At 44.8% G+C, this 20,393-nt stretch overlaps 1 protein-coding gene across 1 annotated transcript; it reads right to left on the reverse strand.

Moving 5' to 3' along the window:
* Window positions 1–1,312: 1,312 nt before the first annotated feature.
* Window positions 1,313–20,087, reverse strand: SYNM (synemin). The gene is made up of 4 exons (XM_035130831.2): window positions 19,188–20,087; window positions 12,129–12,253; window positions 8,130–8,203; window positions 1,313–6,386 (listed from the first exon to the last, which is right to left on the reverse strand). Exons 1-4 carry the CDS (start codon window positions 19,971–19,973, stop codon window positions 2,452–2,454), a joined length of 4,920 nt encoding a protein of 1,639 aa, XP_034986722.1. The 5' UTR covers window positions 19,974–20,087; the 3' UTR covers window positions 1,313–2,451.
* Window positions 20,088–20,393: the final 306 nt, after the last annotated feature.

Here is a 20,393-nt window from a genome sequence, read left to right on the forward strand (position 1 = left end):
ACTTGTGGCCATCAACATGGTATGCAGCCCCCAATGCTTCCAAAGGCTGCCCATGTTCCACCCTATCAGTTTTTTCCTTCCTCTTTGGTATCTCTGCATTTTCTATGGCTGTTAAAAGTGTTCCTCCGTCCTTCTATATTTTATCAAAATAAATTGATGTACCGGTATTTTTGTTCCACCCCCCCCAGCTGCTTTTGGGGGGGGGGGTTCACCCCAGCTATCCGAGAACAAATTGGTAGGCTAATGCCATGTCTGTGACAAAGAGAGGGAGCAAATTTAACGCACGAAGGTAATAAAGGAATCACGTTCCCTTCCTTTCTATGACACTGTTTAGGGAAGTTTTAAATGTTTGATTCTATTTTTAATATTCTGTTGGAAGCCGTCCAAAGTGGTTGGGGAAACCCAGCCAGATGGGCGGGGTATAAATAATTTATTATTATTATTATTATTATTATTATTATTATTATTATTATTATTATTTTATTTATTATTATTTCAGAGTAACCCCCTCAAATGCTATGGGGCGTACTTTTGAACAGACCTGAATAGGATCGGTAATTATTCTCTGAAGTAGCCATGGTGAAAATTGAAATGAGGGTACTCTTCGTTCTGGAAAACTTTTGTCTCCAGCTCTGCTCATTGTCCACTCTGCCTCCACCCACTGCCGGTATGCAGCCCCTGACAGATCACCCCCTTGGCTAGAGAAGGGTTGCCCTCACCCCTGGCAAGAGCAATTCTTAGCTAGAGTGGACTGAGTTGATATAAGACAGCATTGAATGTTCTCAAGTCCGATTCCTTTCTTCTCGGCCTGTTAAAAAAGTCACCTGTTTGCTGGCTTGGGTTGGTTTAAAAGGAGATTGAGCAAATTCTGGAAGGTTAGGTCTACCAATGGCTATGGACAGGATCACCAAATAGAGGAGGATCACAGGATCATCACACTGAACCTCAGAGGCATCTGGTTGGCCACTCGGAAGCAGACTGCTAGACTAGATGAACCCCTGGTCTAATTTACAATCAAAACTTCAGCCTTTTGTGGATTTTTAATTTCACATACGCCATCCCACACCACATGCAACGAAACGCAAGCTTAAGAATCTAAGACCCTGCAAGGACCCATCTCATCAAAAAATTCTTTTTTCACAAGGGCCAACCAAATGCCCACATAAAGATTACATTTTGAGTGCATCTCAATTCTTTCCTATTGCGATTAGAAATAAATGTAAGAAAACACGCACATTCTGGGTGCATGATATTAAATTTTTTATATTTATTTACCAGTACCAAATGTAGCTGCTCTTTCTTTTAGTGTTGAAGTATTCTAGCACCCTTATCATTATGACATAGCTTATAGCAACTGGATACAAGGCGTTTTAGCACAAGCTAATGGTGAGTGTGCTAAACTTTGCAACATCACAGCCCCATTTCAGCAAACAGGAGTTGTGCAGGGACTCACTTTAAACAGGGTGGCCACTTTTCATTGGTCCTGTTCCTGTGAATTTAAGAGCAGCCTGAAAAAAGTCAAGAGGTAAAGATTCTCCCCCTGCATTTTAACTCCATTTCTGTGAAAATGCTTAAAAGTGAGAGCCTTAATCCTAATAAAACTTGCATTGCTAGTAAAATATGCCCACCGTTTTAGTGGTGGTGGTTGTAGTCTGTGTATGTGTATGTGTGTGTGTGTGTAAGAGAGAACTAAAATAAGGTACTGTATATGAATTCAACACATTTTCATTCGTCTTCTTTTGCATCCATTTGGGAGAAGGACCAGAACTCAGTGGAATAGCACGTGTAAAAAGTCTCAGGTTCAATCCCCAGCATTCTTCAGATACAGCTGGAAAGACTCTTGTCTGTAACCTGGAGAGCTGCTGCCTGCCTGTGCATGCAACACTGAGCTAGATAGACCAATGGTCTGACGTTAATATAAGGCAGCTTCCCATCTTCCTACTTGGTCACCTACTGAAAGGTACATTTGACAGATCAGCGATTAACTGGATTGCCTGGCAATACTATTCATTTATTTTTGCTATGTATTTTTCCAACTGGTTTTGTGCAACTTTCAGTTTTAATAAGTGGTTCCAAAAGTAAGTGAAACTTGTCTGCATATGCCATAAAGACATTTTCTCCAGACAAGTCCCAGGTGATTTAAACTGGATTGCTCTTGAATACTTTTTAAAGCTGCTATAGTATCACAGCTTTCTAGACTTAAATGAGGTTGATGGTTTTCCTGTAGAGTCAAATACTCTCAGACTCAGGACAACTTTTCAGACCCAATGGCATTAGCAAAAAGAGACCTAGAACACATGTGTATTCAAAAGATCCTGCTTAAAAAAATACTCTTGTATAACTTCATTGTTAATGGCTAAGTTAAGGGGAGTCTCCCCCTTTTAAAGCCTGCTATATATAAATGGCAATCAAGCTCCTAGATTTTTTTTTAAAATGTTGACAATATTATTCTCAGAACCAAGGTCCATCATCTTCTTCTTCCTCCTCCTCCTTCTCATTCAGATAAAGAACAGCTGTTTTCTTCTCATCAGAAATCACCGATCTTTGGTCTACCATCCTTTGAAGTTGAACAGTCTGATCAAATGTTGACTCCTCTAATATTTGTTCACGATCTGTGTCCTTCTGGTCATCCTTCATTGTGCCCTCCAGCTGAGAGGAAGCTGTTTTTTTCCTGTTCGGTACGAGAATGGTAGCATCTTGCCTTCCCCCTTCCACATTGGTTACATCCATCTGAAAGGTAAAAGACTTTTCCTTGGGTCCTATCTTTATATGCCCAACAGATTTGCTGCTTTCTGAGGGCCCATCTGTTGGGGATAGTTCTGCAGTACCGACCCTCACTGTTTCAGAAACAGGGCCATGAAATATAATCTGTTCAGCATGAGTTTCAGCAGGGCTGAGTCTGATGTGCCTCATTGATCTACTGACCTCCATGGAACCTCCTTCTTCCCAAATGTCTTCCCCAGGAGAACTGATCCCTGAAGATTCTGAAAGAGAACCTTGGTAAACAACACGCTCACTGCTCAGAACTTCCTTCTGCCCTAATTTAATGTGTGTTACTAACCCTTCAGAAGAAAATGTCTTTCCCATTTCACCAAACTCTAGGTGCTGTTCAGAAGTGGGCACCTTAAAAACAATTTCCTCAGTTGTTACAAATGGTTTTGGACTTAATTTGATGTGCCGAACAGTGGTATTGGTATCTACCATCCCCTCCTTGAAATGTTTGTCTGGAGAACCACCAAATTCAGTTGCTTTGAGGAGAGATTCGTCATATATAGTTTGGTCAGATATATGGGTGTCTTTTTGCCCTAGACGAATATGTCTCACAGTCTGTTCAGTCACATTATGGCCTCCAGTGCTACTAAGCTCCACAAATCCTGAAAGGGGCTCTTCATATACAACTTGTTCAGTGTGTACTTGTTTGGGATCTATCCGAATGTGCCTTATCAAACTGCTGCTTTCTACTGGCCCTTTTATCTGAGAAACAGCCTCAATGCTGCTGTTTGGTGATAAGTCTGAAGCTGGCCCCTCAAAAACAGTTTCTTCAATAATTTGATTTGAACCCAAAGTAACGTGCTTAGAGGACCTAATTTCGGTAGAAAACTGCGCTTGAGTAGGACTTTCAGGGCCACTCATTTCCATGGTTTTATGAACAGGCCCTCTATAAATTATTTTTTCTGTGGTCTGAATTTCTGTAGGGCCAAGATTGAATTCCTCTGTGGACTGACTGAAATCTGCAGATGCTCCAGTCTGAAAGCCACTTGAACCAAATTCCAGAGGTTCAGAAATAGGGCCTTCATATAAAACCTGCTCAGTTCTGTGAATTTCTGTTGGACCAACTACAATTTGCTGAAAACGTCTGTTAACGTCAAATGACCCTTGTGAAGAATATTCTCCTCTATTAATTTCCATACTTTTGAAAACTGGGACCTGGTGGATAACTTGCTCATTCGTATGATATTCCCTGGCATCACTGCTGCTTAGTTTGCTAGAGCTAGAAACCTCTTCTATAGTCCAAGGTGTGGAAGAAACATCTATGCCAACATTCTTTCTACCACCACTGTAGCTTTCTGACACTTGCTTCCGGCGGTCATCAAAATCATCATCACTTGGTAACTGTGTTGGCAACTTCATCTCGCCAAAAAGTTCTGCATTTAACTGGTCAGGGTTGAGCACCTGGGACAAATTGACTTCTGCGACTATAGTAACCAACCCCTCCTTTTTTGTGTCCTCCATTTTTTTAATATCCACTTCTAGAGTGCTAGCATCAGCTTGGCCCTCTTTCGTTAATGCAGAGAGCTCCTGTTTCACACTTTCTGGAAGGGTGTGATCAAGCTTTTCTAGTGCCTCCTTCAACTGAAGCTTTGGGTCCTTTGACTCCTGAGAAAAGAGACCCTTTATGGACTCCTGAAATTTTTGTGGGATTTTAATCTCTTTCTCAATAACAATGGATTCGGCATGTGTCACCTGCTCCTTTGGAACTTCCTCCTTTGAAATGTAGGCAGCTGTCCCTCCCCCCATCACTTGGTAAATCAGTTCTGGGGAGCCCATACCTTCATTTATCTTTGTTTGAGATCCCTGCAAGAATTGATCTTGCCAGGAATACTTAACTGTTGATTCTTCTTCGATGTGGATTTGACCATATAAGGAGGCTTCTTCTTCACCCAAGGGGCGCTCCTCTGGAGTAGACACAAAATACTTTTCTTCATCAACTACATCATCCCCCTCAGAAACTTCTTCCACATGAGACACGATCACACTAGGTTGCTTCTGCCTAACATCCTTAATAGTACTTGTGGTAGCTCTTTCTTCATCCCCATGGTATAGATGCCTAGCCATATCGGGCAATGTATCTTCTACTTCCTCTACTTCAAACGGTGTTGAAAACTCCATTTCAGCTGTAGATTCCATTGGCTCCTCAACTATCTCAACTTTAACAGTCCTCTTGCCTTTGCCCCCCTTTCCTTTCACAAGATCTTCTATTACACCTTCATCTGGAATTCCCTTAATGTCTCCCAGAACCTTTTTAACATCTTTCTCTAAGGAAGTTCCCAGGTGAAACTCATCAGAAATGTGCAATTCATCTTGAACTGTAGACTGTATATTGATCTCAGTCTTCACTTTTCCATTCTCTGAAATGTCTTTCTTTTCAATGGAGATGACTTTGAAATCGGAGGGATCTCCACCACCAGAAGGTTTCTGCACGAACCCTTTAAGAATGTCAGAAACAATGGTTTCTGCTATACTTTCTTGAAGTAAGGTGTCTATTTTGGAGCTCCCTTTTTCATCTTGGTTGGATTCTCTGACAAGTGTAAATGTGGTGTCATCCTTCTGTTTTCCAATAGAAGGCTTCAAGTCTTGTAATGTTCTTTCTACGCTATTGTCTTTCAATACTTGAGTGTGAGTATACACTTCTGTCGGGATAGGGATCTCAGCATCTTCTTTACTTTGTGTTGCCATGCTCACATTTTTCTCCCTTTGAAATGTATGGCTTTCTTCCATCCTTGTATCTGTTGGAAGATTCTTCCCTGGTGTATCCACTCTAATCCTTTCTTCCCATCTTACATAGCTTCCGAGCTTGGGTGCTTTATCTCCCAAAAGCCCACTTCCCCTCATGTTATCCTTCATGGTAGATCCTTCCACGGTCTGCTTTTCTTCATCGATGCCTTGCTTAATTTCAGTCTTATTTTCAAAGCTAACATTGATGGATTTCTTGTCGGTCTTCACAGTGGCAGAGTCTATCTTTTCCTTGGCCCATTTTTCGTTTCTCTCTCTTCCCTCCAGCAAAGCAGGTTTTTCCTCTTTAGCTGGCTTGCTGTCTTTGATCTGTTCACTCACTCTAGTTTGAGTTCCTTCTATGGTTCTCTCATATTTAGTTTCTTTAGAACTGGAACTTAGCCCAGAAGATGGAAACATAGTAGGAATACCCACTTTCGCTCTTGCATTTTCAGAAATATTTGGACTTGTGCCTTTCTGAATAGTTGTTGATTCTTTCAAAAAAGACACAGTACTCCCAGCTTCAGTTTTCTGTCTTTCAGGAAACGTTCTTCGTTGAGCTTCTTTCCCCTGGCTAATAAGATAAGGTGGGGTAAATGTTCGGATCTCTCTCTGTTCTGTCATAGTTCTCTTGCGAGTTGTATCCTTTGTGACGGCTGCAGAAGGGCGGTGTTCTGTCCTGTAGGCATCTCTTCTTAATGATCTCCCAGGAGTCACTGTCTGCATTCCACCAGTTTTTGTTTGAGATGAATAAACTGCAGAGCTGCTAATATTTGTTACAGGGGATTTATATCTTGTGTCAACATTTTGGATTGCAGGGAAAGTTCTCCCTCCTTTCGCCTGTTGATAAGCTGAGTGGCGGTTGCTGTACTCATAAAGCTTGTTCCGGACACCTGCCAGTAGATAAAACAGATGAAAATCATGGCTGTTTACATAGTATACTTAAGTAGTGTTCAAACACAGCTACACACAATTGGCAAAAATTTAATTACAGCATAGCATTAACACATTTAAGAAAAATGGGTGCTGCTTTGCAGTCAAACCATCCATTCCTGCTTATCTTTTCAAAACACAGATGACAAATGTGGACAACTGCATAATCCCAGGAGGTTTAATTTCCGTACAGTTCATCACAAGGCCCCTAACGCATTGACCATCAAAGTAAATGAGATTTGCACCTGCAGAGCAACAAGCAAGTGATATTGCTGTGCAAACAGGATGGTAAAATTCCATGAGAAACATTCAGTTCTTAATTATTAACACCACTCAGCTAGGGAGCCCTAGTATCATGTGCTACTAACGGCTAATCCTAAACACACATTTCCCATTCTTTTCACAGTGGGCTCTAAAATCCATTAGGTAAGACCAGAGCCATGTGTATGCCACACTGATATTTTGTACACCTGCGAACCTTGCGGCTTCCAATGATGCCTCCCTCTTGGCCATTAGCTATTTTGGCTAGCTAAGAATGTAAGAAGAGTCCTGCTAGAACAGAGTAGCAACCCATCTAGTCCAGCACTCCACTCTCACTGTGCCCACCCAAACGGTCCTGAGGAACCTGCAAACATCTCTCGAGGGCACTAGCATTGTCTCTACCTGTGATTTCCAGCAACTGAGATTCAGAAGCATACTGCCTCCAACATACCACCATTGATAGCCTTATCCTCCACAAATTAGTCTAATCCTCTTTTAAAGCCATTCAAGATGGTGGCCACTGTGCACTGCAGGGGATTTGATTAGATGACCCTTAGGATTCCTTCCAACTCTACAATTCTATTATCGCTGCCTCTTTCAGAAGAGCATTCCACACGATACCTTTTATTATGTAACCTCTTGCACACCTTTTCTCTAAACTAAAAAGCCACCAATACCGTAACCTTTCTTCATAAGGTTTCCCCCTGGTCATTTTGGCATGACATTTGTGCCTCAACATTAGAAATGGAGGGACTCGGTGGTGATTTATTGATTCCACCTCCCTCTTATTTCTCTGATGTTAACTCTCAATCTACCCCAGCTCCACTACAATATCTGAAGACCTTCTGCTCCCTCAAATTGCTGCTCCTTGCTCCTGAACCTCTCTTCCCAAGACCACTTCATGTTACCAAAAGGAGCTACAGGGCGATATGCATGTATCGCCCCACTCTCCAAGTTGCATGGATCCTCCTGACCTTTCTCGTACTGACATATATTTTCTGAAGTGGGGAGCCTTTTCTATCCATATGAGCTACTCAGTGAAGGCTGGTTCATTTGAGCAAGTGGTGCACTGCCCCACCAACATCAGTCTGACCCCAGCCTTCTCACTGCCTTTTTTCTTCCAACTAGTCTAGGGAGTGGCGCTGCTGTTACCTTCCTTTTCCTTAGTCTCAGTGCTGCCATTATACAACTCAGTAAGGAAAAAGATGTGAACAAAGCTAGAATCAATTGGCTCTGCATCTCATTGGCTCTGGCTATTGGAGCCTTCCCCAACCTATCCACTTTCTCCTTGCACCATACATAATTATATAAACCTTCACAGAACTAGAAACAAGAGCTCCCCCTCTGTTGAAACAAGGATATGCGGAATTGCTAGTGAGGTTGCCAACATGTCACTTCCACTCCCTATCTGAAATGCACACATGCATGTCTGCAATTCATACCTTGTGGTAATTTCCTGCCATGCTCTTCATCCCACATAAGAATCCATTGACTGCTCTCTCCTTCTAGTAAAGCTCTGTAATACACAAAAGCAAGTGTTAGAATAGTAAAGGAGTTGGCATTTCATTTGGACCATGGTCCAGTACAGACGTGTCACATTCCTGATCTTCCAATCAATCTAAGGAGACCATAAGAGTTCTGTGACTCCTACCTTCTCCTTTTCCCTCCTTCTCTCTCGCACACAAACCCTGCCCAGAGCCAATTCTGTTTATGCTGTCGCGAGATATTCTTCTGAAAGCTAGAACTAAGACCTGTAAGAATGTGGAAATTCTTGGACAGCTAACTTTAAACGCAGAGTTCGTTAAGCTGCCACTTTAATACTCTGTTGGAACACACTTTTGGTTTCAACTCTGCTAAATGTTTCGAACAGATAACAAGATGACCACTTCAATTCTGTAAATGGCTCATCTGGAAGAGTGTGATAGCTAAAAATTCTAGCTCCTAGATAGCATTTTGTAATTTCTTTTTTTTAAAGAACCACCCAAAAACATTGTGCAGCAACAACATCAATAGCCATCCCAGTAAGTCAAATTATTTTTTCGTCTAGGTTACATAAAGAGGTAACATAGCTATGGAACTTCATGAACTTGTAATCAATTTAAAAGCTAGTTAAATGGAAGGGAGTGGAGGGGTCAAGCACAGCTAAGTGGGTAAATTGCAGATGGATAGTTGTGGTTATGCTGAAATTGCTGTATCTGGAAAGGTATCAAGAAAGAACTTAAAGGATAAATAAGATTATATATCTACTTGCTGGAAACAGTTTGCAGTCTTTCGGAATGCATGCTTCAATCAAACTGTTTCTTTGACGATACTTGACATTTTAAGATATAGGAAGCAGTTAAATGGATGTAACCGTATGTCTGAATACAACTATGAAACAGTTGTGTGAAATTACATACTTGTTATGGAATATTTTCCTTTTAAAAAGAAATTTAATAAAATGTATTAACACATACTCACTGTGAAATAGTTAACAATGATGACATTTAAAACCATGAACTTTAGATTTGGAGTTAAAACCACTCACTGTGACGGAAAGCAGGGAATTCATTCAGCACACTGAACATTCTACCAAGGAGTCCTTGTCATCACAAAGTGATCTCTAAAAACATGAGGACTAGATATTTGACTAGCTTTTTCAATTAAAAACTATCAGCCTAATGAAGAACCACATGTATGAATCATTCACTGCTGGTTTTACAATCCCAAGTAAGACAACAGCCAGAAAAGTCAGAGAATGGAGATCCTCTCACACTAGCACTTGCTGCCACAGCGAGGATGGGCTGGCATATGTGAAGGGGCACCTCCCCCCCCATAAAATATTTGAGGGTTCTGGGGTCCCCAAAGTTGATGGGCATTGCCATTTAAATGGTGTGTGTGACCAATTCATGTGATTGATTATATGGGGAGGGGCTTACCTGGGCCCCCTCAATATTTTATTCAAATTGGCACCCCTGGGGAGGGCTATAGGTCAGCAGTAAAGAATCTGCTTTGTATGCAATAGATCCCAGGTTCAATCCCTAGCATGACCAGGTGGGGCTGGGAATCTCCCCTGCCAATTAGTATAGACAGTCCTGACCTAGGTGAACCAAAGGTCTGATTCAGTCTGATCTGGTTTCCTATGTTTAAAAATACACAAGGGAGGCCTGGTAGTAGTTTCCAATTATCGCCATCATCATCTAGCTTTGGGATAAGCACCTTTTTACAAACCTGAATTTTGCAAACCTTTTGCTCTGTGGTTTTTTGGAGTGAACATTCTATATCATATTCTCCCAGGACGCAGAAACGCCAAATTAAAGTCCCTCCTGCAGACTACAAGAAATACACATAGTCCTCAAGGAAGGATTAAATTTATCTCTTCCAGCCCCTTAAAGGATAAAGTTCCCTGAAAGTGTTAACTGTGATGATGGAAATTAGGAATGCGGGAAGTTTGAGTAAGGATTTTTGGCCGCTGATAAAACAACAGTTTGCTCGGTTGCTGGAGCAACGAATGAAGTCACTAAAAATAAGTTCCAAGCAATGCTCTGTATATGGCAAAGGGCAGCAGCAGCAGCAGCACACAGCAGTCAGCTGGAACCCAGAGCAGTGCTGCTGAAAACAAGCTGTGCATCACAATACAAGCAAACCCTACTTAGAAGACCTTTTAAAAAGGGGGAAGGGGAAAAAAGATGGGACAGTGGCTCATTCTTTCTAAATTTTGCCGTCATCTTTTCCCTATGCTGTCACCATTGGTTACAAACATACCCAGAATCAGGGGGAAATGCCAAGTAAACCAGCTGCACAAGAGGCAGGTTGTGAAGTAATTCCTTCAATCATGGGCAGAACTTACAAGAGCCAGTGTGGCATAGTGGTTAGACTGTGTTGGAATAGCATCTGAGAGAGGAGACCAGGGTTCAAATCCCCACTGGGTGAATGTGAGCCAGTCTCTCCCTTCCAGCCTAACCTACCTTACAGGGCTGTTGTGTGGATTAAATGAGGCAGGGGAGAGAGACTGGCTCACATAATCTCTCAGCACTGCCAGGTAAAGCTTGGAATAAACCCCTGCCTTAAACGCTGGAGAGCCACAGCTATTCAGCATAGGATCCAATGGTCTGACTTAATGAAAGGCAACTTCCAGTGTTCCTATGACATTGCACTGAATTTAAAGAGGAAAAATGAAATCAGTCCTGTCATCACTCGCAAGATTTTACCAAAACAAAACAAAACAATTTTTTTTAAAAAATACTGGTATTAGGATTCTTCCTTTTGGTAAAACATGGAAGGATTTTATTTCGGCTTCCAAGGAACAAGAGGCTCCCTCATACGGATTTATAAAATTTTCATCTGTGTTCACAGAGCTGGTGATGGATACCAGCAGAGGGAGGGGCGGGGAGCAAGGAAGAAAACTGAAAGTGATCTATTACTGCTAAAAAAAACCTTATGAGCAGGCCTGGCATCCTAACTAGATGATAAATTAACTTCTGGAAAATTCTCTCTCATTAGAGAGTGCAGAAAAACTTCACACAAAATCCAGCATTCCAAAACTGATTGAAAATACCAATCCTGACTGAAAACCTCATTATTTCATGTTCTTGTGACTTTTATTTTTTATTTTCAAACCAAGTAACATTATGTATAAAACAGGTGGGCATGTGGGCAGCCTTTTAATCAATCCTGGACAGAAATAGTTGAAATAGTATAGTATTTTACAGATTCATTTTCCTGTCTCAGCTGGAGCGTCTTGTCCAGAAGCAAAGTCTGTGTCTGCTTGGATTAGAACCCACATCATAAAATTGACTTGTTATTTCCAATCCACCACCTTCTTTTTCCCACTCCATCTTAAAGATCATGACCAGATGCAGACTCCATGGCTTCAGCATCAAAGAACACACACACACACACACACACACACACACACACACACACACACACACTGCTGCTGACACCAAGTGCTCTATTTGCCATCTAGCCCAATGAAGATTTCCCAGAGAATTATACCAAGTCAATCCAAATAGACTGAATATGCTGAAATCTCTGCCTTATCTGGAGTAAGTTTGTTCACACACTGTTCCTGAACTGGTTTTGAGCACCGGAGTTTGTCATTTCTGGTGATGTTAAATTCTCAAGAATTTAAATACTCTCCAAAAGAGTATTCTTTTGGAGAATACTCTTGAGAATATTGTCTGGAGAATATTCTCATCTCACATCACTAGTCATCTCCAAGTTAAGTATGTGTGTGCAAGCACATCCTACAGTAAGATATTTGACTACTCGTCAACATTTTTTTGTTTTGCTTGTCTCTAAATTTCTCAATGTTCCATTCAAGCGGAGACATTCAAACTTGCCCCAAATTTTTGCTTTATGTGAAATGAGGTTGCAACTGAACTTAAATGTCCACTGCAGCATAAGAGGAATTTCAAGTGTCTCTTAAGAGCACCAGTGGTCACTTTTATTATCCTTACCTGTAAGTTTCAATTTCAAGGCTGAGACCAGCTTTCACCTGCAAGAGTTCATGGTAGTCTTTTAGGTATTCTGCGATAGACATGGTTAGGAATTGCTTTTCTTCTTCCAGGGCTTCAATGATCACCTAAAGCGAAACAGGAATATAAATTGTTAACATGAGTGAGCTCACGGGTCAGCTAACTAACCATGGCAATGGCACAATTTGAGAGACTATAAAGCTAATAGGAAAGGGTGGATGGGGATTTTGTCTAAGAGCTCCAGGGAAGGAGATTTCCCCCTTGAAATCTCCCCCAAAGAAATCCACCAGCAAAGAAACGCTTCTTTTCTGGAAGCAACGTCGAGTAAAGTTTGGTCATTCGTCATCACAACAGTTAGGACATACTGCTGTGACTATTCCTGGATCTTCTCTATTACTTTTAATAATGTTTCTGGGCACTATTGCAATGGGTTCCCTATGCAAACCCCACTATGCTTCTATTATTATTATTATTATTATTATTATTATTATTATTATCATCATCATCATTTAATTATTAATTAGCTTCTAAATCACCTTCTCAAGGCGATTTGCATAGAAGGCAGTTAAAAAACACAAAAACATCAAATACTTTGAAAATAAGACAAGCCTAACAAGTGGACAATTGTGGTAAGGAGCTACCGGTATTTATCCAGCTGGGAAAGCCTGTGGTAACAAAAATGTCTCCAGTTGTTTCTGGAAGGTATAGCAAGGAGGCACCTGCCGTATATCGACAGGAACAGAGGCAACCACAGTAAAAGCCCTACTCTGAGCTCCATCACATGACCTGACAACCTGTCATAGAATCAGAATTGTGGCTACTGCTGAGTAGGCTTCTGAGATCTTTGGACTTTGCAGGTGAAGCTCTCCCACAGACCACAGTGGTCTTGCTGGATAAATATAAGAAGTAAGGCAGTTTCTCAGGTAACCTAGTCCTTAGCTGTATAGGGACTTCTGTGTTAGGATTGACTTAGCCTGGTAGCAGATTGGCAGCCTATCCTGCAAACCAAGAGGAGAAATAGTAGCTTTGCAGGCCATTTTGGAATAAATCCTTCTTCTGCAGCTATTTGAAATAACAGTTCTCAACCGAATTTGCAAACCGCTTAGACCGACCTGAGAAGCATTATTCAAGTGCTGTTCCCAAAGAAGGAATTGATTCAAAAATGCTTTGGATTAGATCCCCCAGTCAGTTTACTTAATTAATTCTATAGTCACTCAGAAGTAAAACACACACACAGCTTAGCGAAGGGGAAAAACTTGTCTCCTGCTGCTTGGCTAGATGGGAATTAATGCACTAATTCATTGTGATAGATCTGTGTTAAAATGCTAATTTTACAAGATGGAGTACCCATCTCCTTTGAAACACCACTGAACAGGTCTGGGAACCAGGCCTAACATAGTAAGTGCCCAGTTGACTCCAGGGGAGAAAACTGCAAAATTAAAGATACAACATTTTGTGTGTTAGATTGGAAGTTTGGAAGAGAAAGTTGGAAGCAGAAGGTGAGAGAGGGTTGTGAGTTGGTGCCTTTGAGAGTGCAGGACCTTTCTCTAGGCGGTTCTCTGTGATTGCTCATCTAAAGGAAACTAAATGCCAGGCCGCCCCGCCCCTGGAATGTCACTCTGCACAGGGAATACTGGGTGGGGAGGAAGCATGTAACAGTGGTAATATAAATAGTCCCTAGGTTATTTTTGAGCAGGCAGTTTCCCATTTGTCTGAAAGATAACCCTGAAAGTTACAATAGGTTGAAAGGTGCTCATGACTCAGTGGTAAAGCTCAGGTTCAATTCCTGGCACCTCCAGGTAAAGTGTCTTAAGCAGCAGGTCCTGGAAAGAACCCCAGCTGATGAGAGCAGACACCAGGCAAAATAAACGACCATGGCCCCATCTGCTCTACACATTCAATGCAGGATCATACCACTTTAAATAGCCATGGTTCCCCCAAAGAATCCTGGGTACTGTAGTTTGTTAAGAGTGCTGAGAGCTGTTAGGAGACCCCCTGTTCCCCTACTTTCAGCATCCTTAACAAACTACAGTTCCCAGGACTATTTGGGGAAAGCCAGGACTTTGGGGGAAGTTTCCCCGCAACAAACCACAATCAGTATCAGAGCTGCTCATGGTTTGTTTAGCAAGAAGCAAACCATGAGCTTGGGTTCAGATGCAATGATTAGCCAGACCATGCCTTCTTTCCTTGCAGTAGCAGAAGCAAGAGAGGAATGAAGAACCTGCAACTTGATCAATATGCACTGGCACACTGCACACTTACATTAGGTAAAGGTAAAGGGACCCCTGACCATTAGGTCCAGTTGTGACCGACTCGGGTTGCGGTGCTCATCTCGCGTTATTGGCCAAGGGAGCCGGCGTACAGCTTCCAGGTCATGTGGCCAGCATGACAAAGCCGCTTCTGGCAAACCAGAGCAGCACACGGAAATGCTGTTTACCTTCCTGTTGTAGTGGTACCTATTTATCTACTTGCACTTTGACGTGCTTTCAAACTGCTAGGTTGGCAGGAGCTGGGACCGAGCAATGGGAGCTCACCCCGTCATGGGGATTCGAACTACCAACCTTCTGATCAGCAAGCCCTAGGCTCTGTGGTTTAACCCACAGCGCCACCTGCGGCATACTCTGCACACTCTGCACACTTACATTAAGCCATAGTTTATATTAACTATGGTTTATTGTGACTTTGAAACCAGGCCTTAGTGTTAATCAGGAATAGTCAACATGGTGCTCTCTAGCTGTTTTGGTCTCCAGCTCCCATAAACCCTACCCAGCATGGCCAATGGCAAAGGATGATGGGAGCACCATGTTGGCTATCCCTGGTGTTAACCATGGTTAACCATTATGCTTAACCACTGAGCTACTGTCGCGTTTTACATCCTGAAAGTCTGGTTGTGTGACAATTTGCAACCTCAGCAGATGGCCCACACAAGTGGCATTTTGAAAATCCAGGCACACAAAATCCTGCCCCTTCACAATACACAACATCCCCATAATCTCCAATTGCCCTGCTCACAACGCAGCTGTTAATGAGATAAGCACAGACAACAGAAATCTACCAGCGTGCAAATAAAACGGCTGTTCGGGAACAAAAGAAATGGTTACCGACAGGAAACAGAGGGAAAGATATGCGGGCTGGATGAATGGCTTTTGATAACTTTCACAGTCTACTATAGCTACATTTACTGATCTAACTATACCAAAACAAAACAAAAACCCACTTATTTCAAGACTTTTTTCCACCCTCGACAAAGTGGGTTACTCAGAAGTGGCACCAGAACAAAGGCTGCTTAAGGACATAAGCCATAAGAAGAGCCTGTCGGATCAGCACCATGGCCTACCTAGTCCAGCATCCTGTTCTCACAGTGGCCAACCAGATGCCTGTGGAGGACCTGAGCCTTCTCTTCTCCTATGGCTTCCAGAAACTGGTATCCAGAAGCATCACTGCCTCCGAGACAGAGCATAGCCACCGTGCCAAGTAGCCATTGATAGCCCTATCCTCCACTAATTTGTCCAATTGTCTTTTAAAGCCATCCAAGTTGGTGGTCATTGCTATGTCCTCTGAGGGCAAATTCCACTGTTTGACAATGTGCTACATGAAGAAGTACTTCTGGCAGGGCTGGCCCTACGGCCAGGCTGGGTGGCGCAGGGTGCCATGGCGCCGGCCCGCTAGGGGGGGCGCCGGCCGCGCAGCAGCGCCCTTGGCAACAGCGCTAAGCCCACCCGCCGGGCAGCAGCGCCCTCGGTAGCAGCGCTGCACGCTAAGCCTGCCCACCGGGCAGCAGCGCCCTTGGCAGCCGCACTGCGCGCTGAGCCCAGCAGCCCAGCCGCCTATCGCGCCGGAAAATGGGGCGGCGGGGGGGGCGCCGAGGGATCCGTCGCACCAGGGCGCCAGAGGTGCTTAAGACGGACCTGACTTCTGGCATGAATTTTTCACAGCTGTAGCACACTGGGTCGACATCTTCATTGTGTTATCCCTTTCGACTCCAATTCTCATGCCTGGTCAGTTACTGCCAGTTCAGACCTCATGAATAAAGTTTATCTAGTCTTTCAACCAGCCACTACCTCAGACTGTTTCTGTACTCTGCTGCTACAAAAATGCACCAAACTCCAACAATAATAATGATGATGATGTTGATGGTGTTATCATTTGTACCCCAACCATCTGACTGGGTTGCCCCAGCCAGCTGACACCTTCCCCCGCCCCACAAAACACCCCCCCACCAGGCAGCCTTTTTGTCCTGCCACTCCCCATATTTTCATTGTCGCCAAAATCGCAGCCTGCTGGTAAATGAAACTTAGACCCAGCCGTGCTATTCTAAGCACCTTCAGTCATGTGAGGTGTGAAAAGGGGTGCGACTCAGCCCTCCAGAGGGAACACTGTGTCCTGTACTGGGGAGTCTGGAAGCCAAATAGGAACTGAATCCTTTTGCTTTTGTTTCACCACTGGGAAGAGTGGGATCGTAGAATCTCAGAGTTGGAAGGGACCCCAAGGGTAATCTAGTCCAACCCCCTGTAATGCAGGAATTTCTACTAAACTGTCCATGGCAGATTGCCACCCAACCTCTGCTTAAAAACCTCCAAGGAAGGACAGTCCATAACGGGGCAATGTTCCCTAGCTAAACTTGATCTCACCACCACTTCTTGAAAGTGGGCGCCCAAGTTTGTAGCAAGAAGAGGGTGACAGGTGCAACCACCCACAGAGTAGCAAGGGCTAAAGAAGTGTCATATTTTTTAAGATGGCTCAGGGGGATTTGTTTTTTTTAATGTCTTCCTAGAAATATCAACTCTGTTTGCCTCCATCTCCCCAGACTCCTATGGGAGCATCTGAAGCTGTGGCATCGCTAAAGATAAGGGAGACCACAGGGAGCCCCCAGGCAAGAAGACAATAGCACCACAGAACCCGTTAATTATAAAGAGACAGAGTGAAGTAGTGGTTAGAGCAGGGGTCAGCAAAATTTTTCAGCAGGGGGCCAGTCCACTGCCCCTCATACCTTGTGGGGGGGTCAGATTATTATTGGGGGGGGGGAATGAACGAATTCCTATGCCCCACAAATAACCCAGAGATGCATTTTAAATAAAAGCACACATTCTACTAATGTAAAAACATGCTGATTCCCGGACCGTCCGCAGGCCGGATTTAGAAGGTGATTGGGCCAGATCCGCCCCCCGGGCCTTAGTTGGCCTACCTATGGGTTAGAGTGTCAGACTAAGACCTGGGAATCCAGGGTTCAAATCCCCACTCAGCCATGAAGCTCCCTGGGTGAACTTCACCAGTCACTGCCTCTTAGCCTTTCCTACCTCACAGGGTTGTTGTGGGTATTAAATGAGGAGGGGAAAACCATATATTCCACCTTGAGCTCCCTGAACGAAAAGGTAGAATATAAATGCAACAAGTAATAATAATAATAAACAAATTATAATTAGGTAAAAAACAACAACGGCTGAAGGTGAGTTTAATAAGCTGCGCTAAACAAAATCCTCATGCTTTAACTAAACATTTAATAAAACAGTTGCCCAGGGAGATTTGCAGTGTATCCCTTTGCATATTTACTCGTAGTTACATCCCAGGGTGTTCGGCAGTGCTTACTCCTATGCAAGCCTGCCTACGGGTCCAGCCTTTTCAGACTATTGATGGATGAGCTACTGTCAAGTTTGGAGACTGCAGCTCCAGCACAAACAATAAGCCAAATGGGTTTTATTCACGACGAATGCAGAAGAGCACGTCTCTGAGCTTGGCAAGAGCTTTTCCTTTACCCCTCAGCAACAGCTGTGTGAGAAGCAGGAGATGCAGCTGGTGCGGTTTGCTCCCGTCATAGCACTCTTGTGCAGGGGGGAAGGTGGGGAGAGCCACACACATCATTGCTAGTTAGGTGGACAAACGATAAGACCCTGCCAGATTTTTGTTGAGGTTTCCATCGGTGGCCACACTCCTCGGGGCGTAATTTGCTTGGGGCGAGGGGCACATGCCAGTGGTTAGTGGAATCAGAAAAACTGAGGGGGAGTGGAAATTAGAGAATTGTTCTGGATTACCTAGACTGGAATAAAGACCACCCTGACTCAGTTTTTAACCATGTCAATCTCAAGAATATACCGTAATTCCTAATCCTATGCTGATTTACCCCACTGGGTTTGATGAAGCTATTCTCAAAAAATTATACAGATAATTTTTGGGTTTTTTTTTTTTTTAAGTGCAACATAACTACTGTTGAATCAGAGCGACTGTTCTGGAAAGTAAGTGCTAGTACTTCCTTTTCTCATTCAAGTGTGCTATACAAACATGGCATAATTTGTTCACCAACAGCTGGAAGGCAAGTCACAAACCCGGGGAAAGTAAAATAAATAAAAATCAATTAATTTTATTCCAGATAAAAGACTGTCTCTCTCTCCCCCCCCCACACTACATAAAGGAAAAACAACTTTTTATATATAAAGGCAGAGAAAGTGAGACAGAAACAAACAGGAAAGAAGGCTAGAAGAATGGAGCAGGTTAAGGAGGCATGGGGGGGGGGTCTCATGAGGCTGGGGGCTGCAAGCTGTGCACCTATGACCTAAGACAGCCTTTGCCATTAACTCACTAGATGTCTCTAGAAAACGATGGGCTCTCTCTCTCCGTTTAGAGCAATAAAGTATGTGAAATGCTTCTAACTATCCCATGCACTAGATGAAAGCTGAACTCGCAGCATAAATGCCTCTCGTCAAATGAAGGTGCAGGAGCTCTGCCGGGGGTGGGGAGTTGGCAACCCAAGCAGGGCAGATTCAAAGCAGTAAATAGCCAGCCCTTCATGCCAAGCAGAACCCTGCTGGATCAAGCCAAGGGGCTACTCAGCCAACATTTCTTTTCATGTACAGTATTTAAGAAAAATTATTTACCACTTAACTGACAAGAACAGAGTAAGCGGTTGACATAAGGCATTCTGCGCCTTAATGCTTCTAGGTTGTTAGTGCCCAGCAGTTTGGCACTCAGAGGTAGACTGCCATGGTCCATTGAGGTTCTGCGGCGCCTCTGCCCTCCCGCTCTCCGTGCAGCTCCCGCTGCCCTTACCTGATACTCGGCCAGTTCGGCGCCCTGGCGCTCTTGCTGCGCCAGCCGCTCCTGCTCCAAGCGCTCCGCCAGCGCGCCCAGCTCCTGGCAGCGGCAATAAAGCTCCTCGAGCTGCCGTCGGCTCTGCTCGTTGTGGGCGCGCAGCTTTTGCAGGTTCTCCCTGCCGAGGCGCCCTTCCAGCTCCTGCAGCGCCTGCAGCTCGGCCTCGTAGCGCTCCAGGCTCTGCTCGCAGCTCCAGCTCAGCACCAGCGCGTAATTGTCCTCCAGCTCCCGTCGGCTGACGACGCGCGTTGAAGTCCTGGCCGGCGGCGGAGGCAGCAGGGCCGGCAGGCGCTCGGGACGCCGCCGCCGCCGCTCCTCCTGCAGCCGCCTGTGCTCGGCCCGCAGGCGCTCCAGCAGCGCCTCCAGGGCGGCGCAGTCGGCCCGCAAGCGCTCCAGTTGCTGCCGCAGCTCGGCCAGCTCGGGCTCCAAGCGGCGCCGTCGCAGCTCCACCGACTGCGCGCCCAACCTCTCCAAGGTGGCCAGCTCTTGGCGCAGGGCGTCGCGATCCAGCTCGGCCTCGCCTTTGGCCCGGCTCAGCTCGCTCACCAGCAGGCGCAGCTCGGCCACCTCTTCCTCGTGCTCCTGCAGGCGGCAAACCTGCCGCTCCCGCCCGCGGAGCGCGCCCAGCTCCTGCGCCAGGCGCCGGTTCTCCTCCTCCAGCGCCCGCACCCGCGACACATAGAGCCACAGGCGGGAGTTGAGCTCCCGCAGCTCGCTCTGCTCGTCCCAGTCCGCCCGCTGCATGGCCGCCACCTCTTGCAAATCAGCCTCGGGTCCACGGACGGCTCCCGCCTTGCTCCGGCGCGCTCCTGCTCCTCTCCAAGGCGCGCTGGCTCTTTGCGCGCTGACAGCTGCTTTGCAGTTTTGGCCCGGGACGGGGAAGGCAGGCTGGCCAGGAGGGTGGGGAGAGCCGGCAGCCGGAGGTGGCCGAAGAGCGGCGCCTGCTGGCCATATTCCCTTCCAGTCCTGCTTCATCCGGAGTAGGGCAGACAACCTCACTCTGCTTTGTGCTCCCTAGAAGCTTGTGGAAACTTCAGATTGTCCAAAACGCAGCGACAAGGTAGACTACTGTCTGGAGTAGGCTTTAGAAAACATTTGTGTTCTAAAACAGCTTATGTTGGCAACCTTTTGGTTGGGGAGGCCATTTGGAGGTGCTCACATGAG

The sequence above is a fragment of the Zootoca vivipara genome, chromosome 14, assembly GCF_963506605.1.
Source record: "Zootoca vivipara chromosome 14, rZooViv1.1, whole genome shotgun sequence".
Lineage (NCBI taxonomy): Eukaryota > Metazoa > Chordata > Lepidosauria > Squamata > Lacertidae > Zootoca > Zootoca vivipara.

Bases quoted from the DNA above. Each gene is read 5' to 3' on its own strand.
- SYNM (XM_035130831.2), bottom strand. From the start codon at position 19,973: ATGCAGCGGGCGGACTGGGACGAGCAGAGCGAGCTGCGGGAGCTCAAC. The intron at 12,254-19,187 runs GTAAGGGCAGCG...GTTTCGCTTTAG, and splicing joins CCGAACTGGCCGAGTATCAG to GTGATCATTGAAGCCCTGGA. The intron at 6,387-8,129 runs GTATGAATTGCA...ATCTACTGGCAG, and splicing joins TGGCAGGAAATTACCACAAG to GTGTCCGGAACAAGCTTTAT.